Source organism: Amia ocellicauda, chromosome 2 (assembly GCF_036373705.1).
Source record: "Amia ocellicauda isolate fAmiCal2 chromosome 2, fAmiCal2.hap1, whole genome shotgun sequence".
Classification (NCBI taxonomy): domain Eukaryota; kingdom Metazoa; phylum Chordata; class Actinopteri; order Amiiformes; family Amiidae; genus Amia; species Amia ocellicauda.
Genome location: NC_089851.1, coordinates 63,293,000 through 63,307,337, shown reverse-complemented (window position 1 = coordinate 63,307,337; position 14,338 = coordinate 63,293,000). Strand labels below are relative to the sequence as shown.

Genomic DNA, 14,338 nt, shown 5'->3' with positions numbered 1-14,338 from the left:
GACAAAGACGCACAATCACAACACTACCTTTCCCGGCGGCCCGTTCGTGTCGGCGCGTGTCAGCGGTCGCTTCCGGCGCTTTGCCGCGTCACGGCGCGCGCTCCAGCCCGCCTTGTTTTGGTTTCGGTGAGCGCGCGGCCGCCTCGCTCTCGGGCGGGTCTTCACAGTGACGGCGCGCGAGTCCGCGCTCAAACCCTCCCCTCTGCGGCGAGACCTGCCCCCGCACGGCCCCCGCACGGCCCCCCGCCGCCAGCCCGCCCCGCAGGACCCATGTCCGCGTTGCCCTGGTCGTGGCCTTGGCAGCTGCTACAAGAGGGAGTGCTGAGCGCCGTGGTGCCGGACTGCCTGCTCCTCCTCGGCAGCTCCTGGTGGTTACTCGTGCCCTGCGCCATGCTGCTGCTGGGGGCCGCGTTCATCGTGGCCTTCGTGCTGTTGTTGTACATGGTGTCTCCGCTCATCAGCCCCAAACCGCTCAAATTAAACGGGTCCCATGTCGTGGTAAGTACACACTTTCTGCGAGGTCCCCCCCTCTCACCCCCTCAGAAAGAAACAAACGACAGTGTCGTATTTACACGCACCGGCTGATCGATGAATCAATGTGCTGATCTGTAGCCAACTCCGTATGTATGTTGCCGTGTGTGTTTAGTGTGCAAATGCAGCGCCGAGACGTTTAAATCATTTAAAAACAATGCGTGTGCAGTAATACTAGTTGAAATGCTTATCAGTGACTAATGCTTGGTTTGCTGATATTTTCATTTTAATGTGGGCTTGCGTGTTTCGTCTTTAGTTTAACAATCCACTGTAAGGTCCCCTGTGCTTGTAAACGCCAGGCTGTGCTGAGCACATCCGCCCCAGTAGCAGCGACTCACCCCCCTGTGTGCGAGGGACATGGCAGCCAGGTTAAGACACACCATAGTTTTGAGGGTTAGAAGTAACTTTTTAAAACAAGACTCCCCTACCCACAGCCTGTCGATCAGAAGACGGGATTTATGATGATGATGATGATTTTAAACAAGGTTGTGATTAATCCGACCGAGGTTTCTTGAAAGGAGCATTTGTTTTCAGTGCCTGATTTTCGAAACCATGATGGGGAAGTAATGAGACGAAAACATTTAGTCTTTGTTTCCACTTTTAAATCCTCTCAAGAGAAATAATGAATAAGTGCATCTGAAGAACAGCTCTAAGACGGGACTGGCGTGGCTCTTCGAGCAGAAACACGGAGGCAGGCAGTGTGTTCAGTAGTGCTTGCTTTCAGTGGCAGGAAACGGACTCGCTCACCCTGGCTGTGAAGTCCAGGGTTCAACTGCAAAACACACCTAACACATGAATAACCTAGGGGTTAAACACAGCGCCCTTTACTTGGATACTATTTGAAATTGTATTGATTTTCAATGCGTTCAGGTAAATTCTAGACGCCCTTTAACCCAGTGAACCCTAAAGCGAGATTTATAGGGACAACTTCACTTAAATAGTTTTAATTACTTTGAAATCTCTTCTGACCGCACTAAAGAAACCAAATTCAAAAGGAATAAAGGAAAAAAACACAATCTGATTTAAATTCAGTGTTTTTAATGGTTTGCTTTATACATCATCATGTACCCTTACAGTGAAGGGATAATGTTAAAAAAAAAAAAAGTTTAGTAATAGATATAGTTTATGTATAATCCTGCAGCTGGAGCTGTTACTGTAATATTCTGATGCATTTGGTAGGCAGTTCAGGAATATCACTGTCAGGATCAGAGATGTCAAACTATTACAATTATTACATAAACATACTCCTGTTCTGCTTAAAGAGAGAAGACCTTGTGACAGATCTTGTTATGTTAGGAGTACAAATTAAAAGTAAAACAAATTCCAAACCAGTTGGGATGAGTGTGAATCGTCAGGGTCATTTGTACAGGGTGATGTTGCATCTTTTTTTATTTTTCCTCTCTTCTGGATGTTTTGTTGTATGCCAGTGCAGTTACTGTCCTTACCATTGTCTTGACCTACCAAGGATACCAATTGAAATCCTTCTGTTTCTGTAATTGGGGGCACACTCCACAAAGTTGAGGCATGATTTACCTTGTATGTTCAGAGCAGTGGTTGAAGGCATTTGTGTGGCATGGGTTGTGCAGCTGAAATGCAAGCAAGGCTGTGTAACTGAACTCTGAACTGTGAAATTGAGAACTTTATTTTGGCATGGCTGCACTTGATGAACCAGTGACATGTCTGTGCTTGTCTATCAGGCTTTTTACCTGCCAAGAAGGACAAGGCCATATGCAGCTCAGTGTTAAATTGCATAAGAACACCTAGGTTTAGTTTAACTAGGTGTTTAAAAAAAAAAAAAAAAAAAAAAGACCTAGGAGTCTGTGAATATCATCTGAAAGAACTTGGCTTTCAATACAGAAACTGGGGCTGCTAAAATGCATTGGTCAGCTATCAGAAGTGACTGTAAGGTTATAAACCCCCAGGAACTCTTGGTTTCCTTCTCCTGTATTGGACAGATCTCACCTGTGTCACTCCTGGTAAATCCTAGAGCTGCTTGTCCTGTTTTTACTAAATCCCAGTTGAAAGGAAACCAAGTCTTGTACTTGTTAATAATTTTATTTTTCTGTAATCTGCATTTACTAACAGAGCCACACATGAGTCAAACCTGTGATTTTTCCCTGCTTTAGTTTGTTTTTGATAAGATAAGAAAAGAATGTTGAAGAGCATTAAAAACTAAAAACCTGTTCTGACACTCGCTGGCCTTCTAAAATCAGAAGGAACAGCAAAGTTTGATGGAATGATCATCTCATTATTCTTTGCTGTATTACTGTATGAATTGAATTGTGTTCAGTGCTCCACTGTCTGTGGACACACAATTTGCTGTGAAGACAGGCTCTGACAGCATAGCCTGCTGCTCAACTCTATTGTTGTTCTTGTTTTAACAGGTAACCGGAGGCTCGAGTGGCATAGGCAAGAGCATTGCTGTTGAATGTTACAAGCATGGAGCCTTTATTACTCTGGTTGCACGAGATGAGGTAAGGGCAGCTTCTGCACTTGCACTTAGCACACATTCTCAAAAGCGTTAGTTATTAATAGCCTAATGATGTCATTTCACAAACCCCTTTATCCAAGTCACCTTACATTGCTGTATCCCAGGGTGCACTGCCTGTTGTCTTGTGACTGAAGTCCTTTTCATAGAATCGAATGCAAATGTAATTAAGTTATCATTGTTATTAATGTAGCAGATGCTTGTATCCAAGGTGACCTACTTGGTTAACACTAATGTACAGTTTACTGCTGTAGTGGGAAAATGTACTTGTATTATTTCCTTTATATTCTGTATATATTATTAAATTGTTTCATGTTGTTATAGTATACATTGTTTCAGTTTTTCTATGAAGCAATCATTAGTTTGTATTTATTCCGTCAGAGAGGTTACTTCAATCAAGCATTGTCTTTTCATGATTTCATTCAGCCACTGTCTTCTGGATATTCAATCAACAGTCAAACAGTATCGAGATTGTGTGTTTTAGGGCACAGGTATTTGGTTAAGGACTCACAACAATGTCTTTGATAAACATCTGCTGCCTACGAATGTTGAGCAGCACCAATCAACTCGCCAAACACTTCAACAACAGTAACACACTTAGGTCTGTGTTAATTATGTATGTGGTAAACTATTTTGTACAACTGTATTTTAATAACATGCAATCACTTCTGACAGAGAAGACTGTAACCCATTGTCTCTGAAGAGACAAAAAGGCTTCTCCAACTGTCATCCTCAGTTCTTGACTTCACTTCATGTGAGAGGAGAGCTCCGGGTTAACCTGTATTTATGTTTTCTGTAATAAACTTGTTACTACTTCATCAGTGTATCCGCGGACTTACTAAAACCACTACACTGCATAAACCCAACATTATAAGGGTAACGGCATCACTACTGCGGGTGGATACTTCTGTTTTTCTGGAAGTACATGCTGTTCTGACTAATGTCTTTATCTTTTAGAGTAAACTGGTTCAAGCCAAGAAGGAGATTGAAAAATATGCCATCAATGACAAGCAGGTAGGTTTTGTTTTGTTTGTTCATGGTTTCTGGTTTGTGTGTGTGTTTGCAGAATGTATGTGTTTGGGCCTTTTAAGGTTTCCGTAAGTAAGCAAAGTTTTTAGAACACATAAAGCAGATCTAGGTTGCTTTGCTGGGGTATTAAGTTGTTTAAACTGCGTTCCTAAATAACATTTATTGACATTTCACACTGCTGAAGTTGTTTTAAGTGCTTTAAGTGTTCATTAAATTAACAAATGTCAATATTTGATTTAAACTTGATTAACCAATTCAAGACTAATCCTGCCTTTATCCTTGTCTCTAATTAAACCTGATTATAACCCTTATCTTTCCTTACCCAGTGTAGCACAGACTCTAAGAGAAATTCTTGCTTTTATTACGCAGGTTGTGCTCTGCATATCTGTTGACGTCTCCAAGGACTACGGGCAAGTGGACAGTGTCATAAAACAAGTAAGCTCAATCCTATATATATTCTGGACCTTTTGGTCCAATGGGCTAAGGATACTTAATGAATGAATTGTGGAAAGACTTTCTAATATAGTGTTTTGGATATTGCTTTAATTCTTCAAAGGCTGTATTAAACCTTGAATTTTCAACCCCCCACTACTGTGATTTCAGTTTGTACCCTAAAAGACTGTGGAGTCTGTGTGATTTGAAAGGTCATCTCATGTCAAACAAGTCTGCACTAAGCTCCTGTATGCAGACTGAAAAGGAAATAAAATTATGAAGTTATTAGGGTCAATATGTTTTGATTTCAAATACAATTTAATAGTAGAAGTAGGCCCACCTTGACCAAAATGCTAAGGACTTCTGTTTAGATTTATCATATAAAGCACAACATTTGGTAGGACAAAGCAGTTTAGCAGCAGACCACTGGAAATTATCCTGTGACTTAAACAATCATTCTCACTTTTTTTTGGCATGAATAGATTCAAGACTTTCATACAGAAGTGTCATCAGCTTAACGAAACTGAGACCCTGCCCTCCCATGCCTGTATTTATGCTGTTGTAATTCAGCCATACCAATTTAAATGTATTTTAATGCCTGACGTTTGGCACCACCATAAACACTTGAGCCGGCTTCTGCTCACCTGGTTTGCCTGGGTTTCCCTCTAGGCGCAGGAGAAGCTGGGGCCCGTGGACATGCTGGTGAACTGCGCCGGGACGTCTGTGGCTGCCAAGTTTGAGGAAGTGGAAGTGGACCGCTTCAAAGTAAGTGTGATGCAAGGGAAAAAACCTACCCCAAAAAAAAAAAAAAGATTGACGAAGATTTTGTGAAACGTGCTCTTCCTCCCTCTTCCCCATTATCAATTCATAGCACAGTTCCCTTACCTAGGGCCACCTTATAGTTGTCACAGTCTACCCACTTCCAGGAACACAATCCACTGATCCCTTCGCTCTTAGCTAACAGAGCTGACACCTGGCTGACTGTCTGAAGGCTGGTGCTGCCCAGTGCTCCCTCTCAAGCTGTGCTTCCTGAGCTAAATAGAGATGTGTAGGACTCGGCAAACGCCTCTGTAGTCAACTGGGTCTCGGCTCCCATCTGCTCATTCTTCATCACATTTTTCTAACCAGCATCACTGTTGGATTTTGCCTTTTAAATTTAGTTTAATGTTGCTTTGTTTGGTAGTATAAATAAAAATGCTACACACCTGTGATGTGATGTCTGTGTTGCTCCTCGCCTTCCACTCCCTGTGCTGATTAAAGCCCTCGCTGTGTGCAGCCTTTTTTTTTTTTTTTTTTAGTTCCTGGCACCCAGCTGCCTCCCCAGAGTGCCGTGCGGATGCTGGGAATGCTGACGCCTCTTGGGGCCTTTCAAGTATAGTTTATTTCTACTGAACTGAGGTCACTTGGAAATGAAGTCTGGCTAAAATATTATATTCAAAATGAGAAAATAACACAACCCCCTTGTCGTGTTCACACAGGTGACCCAGGATAGGACACATTAGGATATGCAGTAAATGGAAAAAGGGTTTAAAAAGCTTTAGGTACTCTGACATGTCAAAATAGAACTGACATTATTTGTATAACATTATTTTAAAAACATTAACATCTTAAACGGTTTGTAAACTGTATTCCACCTCATTTACTTGAAATATTGCAGAAAATCCATCAAAGGTTCATGGATTTTTCATACTTTCTGTTGGGGTCCCCCGGAATCAACCTGAAGTTTTCCCTTTCTGTTTACAAAATGCATTATCATTAGAGTTGTATTCAGAGTGCTCTGGACATGTGACATGTTATCTAGAAAGATGCACCTTAAGGATGCCGAAGTGAACTAGAGTATGTTTAGAGGGGTAGATGTGATCCAGGACAGCAATAAGAGTCTGTGACTCATCCTTTTCATGCAATACAGCTCAGATGGTTTACAAAGAACAACTATCAGTCGATAAGATGTCGGCTAAACTGACTTCATAATAATAACTTGTTTACTTGAGCTTTCACTCTTTTGGAAGCTACTCAACCTATATGACGAGGGAGTGCACTCTGGGATGTCGACCCTTAGCCTTAAAAGCCCCTTTAGTGTGGCTTCACCTGACAGAGCTTTGTACTGTGGTTTTACCTGTATGGTCTGTGTGTGTTGTGTTGTGGTTGGGCCACTAGAGGTCTTGCTTCATCTCTTTATCTGAAAATCCACAACAGTGCTCTACCATGGGAGAGCGTTTAAAAAAAAAAAAAAAAATGTATACGAGAAGATCCCCTTAAGGCTGTAAGATCCCTCACTGTTCTTGAGAGCGGTTTCTCACAACCACAATGATGGTGGAGAGGAGGGAATGCCAGCCTGAGGAGAAGTCAGTTTTATTTCTTCAGGTTTTAAGAAGTTTGCTTTAGGCCCTAAAGTATGCTTTGATGTGTGTGTGAGTATTATACAAAACATTATACAAAACAAAACCAAAGAGCAACAACCTCCCTCTTGTATGAGCGCCTGTCAGGTGTGCCCTCAGATCGAGCCAGACTGTGACGCACCCAGCTGTTCATTACAGATCCAGTACGACATTTCTATTTGTCAGTTTGTAAAAAAAAAAATTGTATTTTCTTACAATTAAATGTTGGCTCTTAATGTGCAAGTTAGTTTGTTTTAGTTCAGTGTTTTGGGAAGAAGAAGAAGAAGAGAAGGACACCTCTGACCAAAGAATGAAACGTACAAACAGAAAAGCCTCCTCCACGAGTGCAGCAGGAGTACCCTAGGGTTCAGGCCAGGCCTCGAGGGAGGCTTTGTGCCATAACCCGTGGCTTTGTCTCTCTCGCCTGCAGAGGCTGATGGAGGTGAACTACCTGGGCAGTGTGTACCCCACGCGTGCGGTCATCCCCATCATGAAGGAGCGGCGCATGGGCCGTGTGGTGTTCGTCTCCTCGCAGGCGGGGCAGGTGGGCCTGTACGGGTACACCGCCTACTCCCCCTCTAAGTTCGCCCTGCGGGGGCTGGCCGAGGCACTGCAGATGGAGGTAGGTCAGCCGGGGGAAAGGCACGGCTCTTTAAACCAGATTGATTCCCCAGTCCAGCTGTATAGGTTACCCGTTTCATCCTCAAACATTTAAACAACTGGAAATGTGGAATTGTGCAGCAGGTGTTTTTTGTTTTTGTGTGTGTGTAGTTATGCAGGGATTATTGAGCATGAACACCTGCGTACCCTTCAGCACTTGAGGACCTTAGTTCCCGTGATTGAGCAAATGACTCAACATGCTTAATTGGCTATTTACTAACGTGTTAGGTGTCTCCTTTGCTCTGTTGACTTCCATGACTGGCCATTCAAAGCTGACACATCCAGCTTTCTCAATTCAATTCCTTCACCTGGAATCTTTTACAGTTTTGTTTCTGGGTGGAATCGGTGATTAATAAACTGCCGACATTTTAATTGATAAAGTATAGCTCAATGAACAACCGAACTCGCTCATCTTGTAATTCACTGTTTGAAATTAAGGTTATGAATCATTTCTACTACAGGTGTGTCTGTGTTGCGTGCCTATAAGAAGTATTCAGATTCCTTGGACTTTCACGTTTTGTGTACCTGAATTTTTCATGCATTTAAATGGGATTTTATTTCCTTTGATTTACACAACCCAATCTGGAGGGGGGGGACAAGCCAATGTAAATAAAAACTTAAATCTTCATTAGATAAGAGTTCACCCCCTTTGCTATGAAACTCCTAAATAAGCTCAGGTGCCACGAATTGCCTTCAGGATTAAAAAAATAAATTGAAAGAAGTAACTGTGTGCAATTAAAGCTGTTTAATGAATCTGAAATCAGGAGGCTGATTAATCTGCAGTCTCTGTAGGGTCCCAAAATTGGGTAGTGCGTTCAAAGTGAAGATGCTAGCATCAGAACAACTCTGGGATAAAGTTGTGGACAGACACAAGGGGGAGTCATTTAAAAAGGCATTGACTATCCCTTTCAGCACAGTGAAGTCAATCATTATGACATGGAAGGTATGTGGCAGGAATCTGCTTAGAGCAGCCATCCTCCCAAACTGAGCAGCTGTGTAATTGTTCAGAAAAGCCACCAAGAGGCCAATGACGGCTCTGAAAGACCTACAGCATCCCATGGCTGAGATGGGAGAAACTGTCAATAGCTACTCCACAAATCTGGCCTGTATGGAAGTGTGGCAAGAAGGAAGCCATTTCTGAAAAAGCCCATGTCAAATCCCCTTTGGAATTTGCAAAAAGATGTGGCAACAGATTCTGTGGTGTGATGAAACTAAACTTGAACCATTTGCCAAGCTGTAAGTGCAAATTGTTATGTCTTGTGAAAATCCAACACAGCAGATCACCCAGTAACCCCATCTCCACTGTGAAGCATGGTGGTGCAGCATCATGTTATGGGGATGCTTTGCATCAGCAGCGACTGGGAAGTTTGTCTGCAAAAGACCTAAGAGTGGTCATCCAACTTGGCAGATTGAACAGTTGCACAGAAGAATGGAAGAATATTGCACAATCCAGATGTGCAAACCTGGTAGAGACTTACCACAAAAGGCTTTTGCTGCTAAAGGTGATTCTACCAAGTATTGACTTGGGGGTGGGGGGGTGTGTGAATACTTCTCTAACCAATTCTCTTGCCTCTTGTGTTGAGGTTTTGTAAATCAAAGCAGGGAAAAATAAATATTTAAATGCATCACAATTTGAATGAATTGTGCATTTTTCCTGTTGTGTGTGTGCGCGTACGTACGTACAAAAATAAAACCTACACCTTTTGTAATTCATTATATTTGACTGTGTAATCTTTCAGGATTGGGCTAACACAGCTGATGTGCTGTACTGGTGAAATGATCCCTATTGTGTGTAAACACCTTCTTTTTGCAGATGAAGCCTTACAATATTTATGTGACTGTTGCGTATCCTCCAGACACGGATACTCCTGGGCTGGCAGAGGAGAATAAAACAAAGGTACTTTTATTCTGTGTGGGGGTGGGGGGGGGGATTATAGTATTTCAAAGGAGGATTACATATTTCTGTGGGTGAAACCACATTCCTGAATTATTCCAAATTGCATTAATTATATCCAGGTTTGAGTTGCCACAGCTAAGTGCAGTTGGTATGCAAATATTGGTTTTGTTTTTGAAAGGCATGTGACTCTCTATTACTGCAGCCTGACCTCCCCTGTCAGGGGGAAACTGAAAAAAAAATGACGTGGAGCCCTTCTGAATATGTATATCCTTCTCCTTTCTTTTAGCCTTTGGAAACAAAGATGATCTCGGAAACATCAGGCATTTGTCAGCCAGATCAAGTTGCTAAAATTGTTGTGAAAGATGCTGTGGTAAGAAAAGCTAACCTGAGCTTCTGTAACCCGATCCCTTTTCCAACCCCAAAAGCATTTCAAGGCGAAAGCACCCCCTGTTAACTATACAGAATAAATGTGCACAGTGGTGTGGTAAAGCTCAGACTACTTTCCCACTCAGATTTCCAATTAAAACAAAATGCTTGAATAGTATCATTGCATTTCTTTAATTTGTTTTAAACCTTAAACTGCACTGCCAAACAAAGTAATGTCCACACACTTTCTCTCTTTTTAGTTTTATTTTGTGGTTTCAAATGTCATTGCCTTTGTCAATTCCTCAATGCAAGTAGCTGAGTATATTGCACTGTGGTTTGAAAAAATAAAAAACACAGCCAGATTTTTGTATCGGTTTGTTCTCCCTCCAATCAAAACGCGTTTCAGTAGATAAGTCAATCTCTCTGTCTGTCTGTCCTTTGCAGCAGGGCAATTTCAACAGCTCAGTGGGCCCAGATGGCTACATGCTCTCCGCTCTGACCTGTGGGATGTCTCCGGTCACCTCCATTACCGAGGGGCTCCAGCAGGTACCTTGTGGCAGTCGCTCTTTCTTCAGTGCTGAGCAAATGTGTCTGTCTTTGTGTGCTTGTGCCATACATTTATACCCTCCACCCCCTCCTACCCTACCTGTCTGCTGGTAGAGTATGTGGGTCTGTATTGGCGACCGTGTGACCTGGCATGTGACCAATGAAAAAAGGGGAATGTGTGGTGATTGGCCGTCGGCATTATGTATAGGAACCGTATTTAAAAACATAATGCAGTCAGGTTTTTATTCCAGCCCAGTGTCCGCTGAGTTTATTTGGAAAGAAAACTGGAATTTGCTGTCGCTGTTCAAAACCAATGCAGTAAACTCCATGACGGTTTGAGCAGAGAAGGAGGAGGAAAGAGCCCGTGCTGTTGACTCCAAGTCTTCTGTATTTCTCTCTCTCAGATCGTTACCATGGGCCTCTTCAGGACCATCGCCCTGTTCTACCTGGGGAGCTTTGACAGCATCGTCCGGCGCTGCATGATGCAGAGAGAAATAGCCAAGAATGCAGACAAGTCCGAGTAAACCTGAGCCACTGCCCGCCTCCACTGCTTTTCCACCGAAGCTATGTAGCGCTATGAGGCCCCAGCACCCCTGCAGCCCTGAGACACCCCCTGACTGATCTGACCCCGGGAAGGGAGCCCCAGGCCGCTGTCACAACAGGGTGGGAGGGGGTAGAGGGGCTGACCTCATCAGTATCAAGTGGTAACTCTACACAACTACGCAAAGACAAAAACAGATATAATTTGCAACAGAGTGAGTAACGCTGCATGTGGGTCAACACGCCAGATTCTGGGTTTGTTTTGTTTGGTGTGATCTGTCTCAATGGTCTTTCTCTTGCATAGAGATTTAGTTATTTTGTTCTTGATGGCATCCTGACCCTGGGTCTCGCACTCCTTAGAGGACATCTGAACAGTATTTAGTGAAAAAATGATTTCTTTACCAGTATTAAGAATGACTTGGATTTGTTTATCATGTCCTGGAGCTTTGCTTTTAATAATTAAATGAAGTCAATCTGCTGACTTGCCTGGACAATTTGCCTCTTCGCACAACCACACTCCTGAATACGTCTCGTCCCCTGTCACTGTCTTGGTCCATTTCTGTCCCTCTTCCTGAGCACTGCAGTATTTGATCTACATTTCGCCAAAACAAGAATGGACACATTTATTTTAATTTTAGAAGTACGTCTCACTTGGGGGTGCAATGGGGGTGGCGTTGCTCCTTAGTGCGATCTCCCAGCACAGCATCCAGACCAGTGGGAGAGCGGTACGTTGGCAGAGAATCAATCCATTGCTGAAAGCAGAGCTCCGGACCATGACATCGAAAACGAATGCAACTAAATCTTAATGTTGAGGTTTTTATTTTAATTTTTCATAATTATTTTCCATAAATACTGTTCAGTTTAACATTTTAATAGTTTCCTGAAGCAGCTGTGCGTTTTAACCATTTGGAAAATGAAAAAGAAAGAGAGAAGCAGAGCCAAACATTCCATTATTTATATACAACAACATTTTATTGATTTATTGTATTTAGGGGGACAGTTTAATTCCAATTAGGCACTAAAACCCCTTCAGTCAGTATGTAAACTTGTGTACACCAAAATGCTGACTGTCTAAAGACTGTCTGGAGCACACAACTGGCAGGCAGGGGTTAATTCAGGAGCCACTACGCCAGGTTATGCCACAAAGACTTCTGCTCACAATGAGTGTCACTAAAGAAACTGAGAGCTGGACAGACATATTCTGTCCACTTGATGCTATAAGTACACTGAACAGAAATATCACCGTTTGTTTTGCTTAAAAATGATAATAAAATATCCACCTCACACTTGACCCTGAGTATAATCTACCACCAGCACAGTAGCTGTAGGTAATCGGTATATATATTGCTTTTCCATCTCGCCTTCCCTGTGTACAAACGCAAGCACAACCCATTTGTGTCTCCATTGGTTTGTTACCTGTACATTACTGGGGATCCTATATTGTCCATGATGTGGCTTGTTTGGGCCAAGATGGACGCTGCAAACACGCCTTTGTGCACCAAGAGGAAGGAGGTGGAAGTCTGCTTTGTTTTCAGTAGTGAATGTTGAGTTTAGTCTGTTGGGGGGATTTAGTTTTTTGTTTTTTAGGCATGTACTTTACATTGCACCAGTGATGCACCATTGGATGTTTTTTTCAGTAAGTTTTGCTGTACGTGGGGAGATTTTTATATATTTATTTTTAAGCTTCTTTGATGCGATTTGATCTTTTAAAGTAATCCAGTTCACATCATTACAGTGTGACTGGAAATCTAGGACACTTATCCATCAAATCCTGACAAACAGATTTTTAGCATGCGTGGGCATCCAGAGCAGCCACCTCTCGGACTCCTCTGAACACCATGTCTTCGCGCTGAAGCACTTGTTTTTGCTTTGCTGAGAAGGCGGTTCCCTCATCACCACTGAAGGGTTTGATGAAGGAAAACCAGATGCATACATCCTCCAAGACCAGGGTTGGGAACTGCTACACACCAGGGGAAGCCATTCCAGTCCTTGGGGGCTTAAGGGTGTCTGGTTTTCATTCCAACCATCCTCATTGCTCAGCTGCAGTTGTCATCAGGACAGGAAGTCGAATCGCTAGTTAATTCCAGATCTTAGTCAGCTGATAATGGAAAAGTACCTATAATACCTGCAGAAAGTACAAAGAGCAGCAATCTCCCCCCTCCTCGAAACGAAACTGACCTATATCTAGGCCTGATAGCTTTCAAAGTTTATTTCCGTTCCCGTTTCAATCAGCTTCTAGTATATCACAAGCCATGCCCCATTCATGCCCAACCCAAACAGTCCTTCCCTAGCTGTACCGGGAACAGGATAGTTTGCTGTGCTCACTCAGGTGGTGTAATCCCTACCAACCACTTAATTAAGGCATTTATTTATCAACACACCTAGTGTTAGACTGTGCGTGTACGGTTGCTGCAGGAGTGGGTCTGTCCGCTGACCGTGGTGCACAGCACAGTCTGGGAAGCATTTGTGCTTTCAGGAAATGAGGTGAACAGTTCACTGTGGCTTTAGCATGTTTAAAAATGGAGGCTGGGGTTACAACTGATGGAAACAATCCTGAGACTCGGGCAGACTAACAAAAACTCGCCAGATTTATTTAAAACGTAACGTAGTTTTAGTTTATATAAACAAATAACAGCGGATTTCTTAGTGATGGAAACATAACTTCATGTTCAAGTCTCTTAAATATTCTCCAGCTCATGAAGTTGATCATTTTGAATTCTGAACAATAGCCCCATCTCTCACCGCCATTGTGTCCAGTAGACCAGCCTGTACCTGAAGTTTGACAGAAGTCCACTTTGCGTCAGTGTGCTCAGTTCGTCAACGGGTCGACACGCTTCAGCTATTATAGGTACCTTTCAATTGGCGAACGATTAATGGAATAAACAAGGGATTCGACTTCTTAATCTAATAATGAATTGAAATAAACCAGACCCCAGTTGGAATAAAAACTAGATGCCCTCGAGGACCCAAATTGCCTGCCCCTGGTGTAAGGCATCAACTGAAAAGCATCCAAACAGAAATGCTGATCGTCTTCACTGTATTCTCTTTAGACGTGATTACGAGTACATTCCTGCGACTCCGCGTCACTCCCGTGACCTGCAAAAGAGTTGTTTTAATGTAGCTCAAGACATGTAGTATTAGCACAAATCATACAGACTGTGAGGTTGAGGGAAAGGAAGTTCCTAATTTTTGTTTTTGTTTAGGGGCCTGTATTTCTATAAAGTGATGCATTACCCTTTAGAATAATTTTGCCCGATTGCTTCATGCAGTCCAGTACAGCCTTGACTAATGATCGAATGGTGTCTGTACAGGCAGATTCTTGGATTTAGTTGAAAACTATAATCACAGACAAAATTGTGCTTTGCTGTGGCTACTCTGCAAGAAGGGAGGGAATGGAGAATTGTGGCCCGTGTTACTCCTGCTCTCTTCACATGCGTATTCTGCTCTGGCGTCGGTGTTCCCAGTATCTGA

At 42.8% G+C, this 14,338-nt stretch overlaps 1 protein-coding gene across 1 annotated transcript; it reads left to right on the top strand.

Annotated features, from left to right (window-relative positions):
* Window positions 1-204: 204 nt before the first annotated feature.
* On the top strand, window positions 205-12,151 carry kdsr (3-ketodihydrosphingosine reductase). Its single transcript, XM_066688472.1, has 10 exons — window positions 205-498; window positions 2,916-3,005; window positions 3,977-4,033; window positions 4,418-4,483; window positions 5,150-5,245; window positions 7,289-7,480; window positions 9,332-9,415; window positions 9,702-9,785; window positions 10,226-10,327; window positions 10,732-12,151. The coding sequence occupies exons 1-10, from the start codon at window positions 271-273 to the stop codon at window positions 10,849-10,851; spliced, it is 1,119 nt and encodes a 372-aa protein (XP_066544569.1). The 5' UTR covers window positions 205-270; the 3' UTR covers window positions 10,852-12,151.
* The last annotated feature ends 2,187 nt before the right edge of the window (window positions 12,152-14,338 follow it).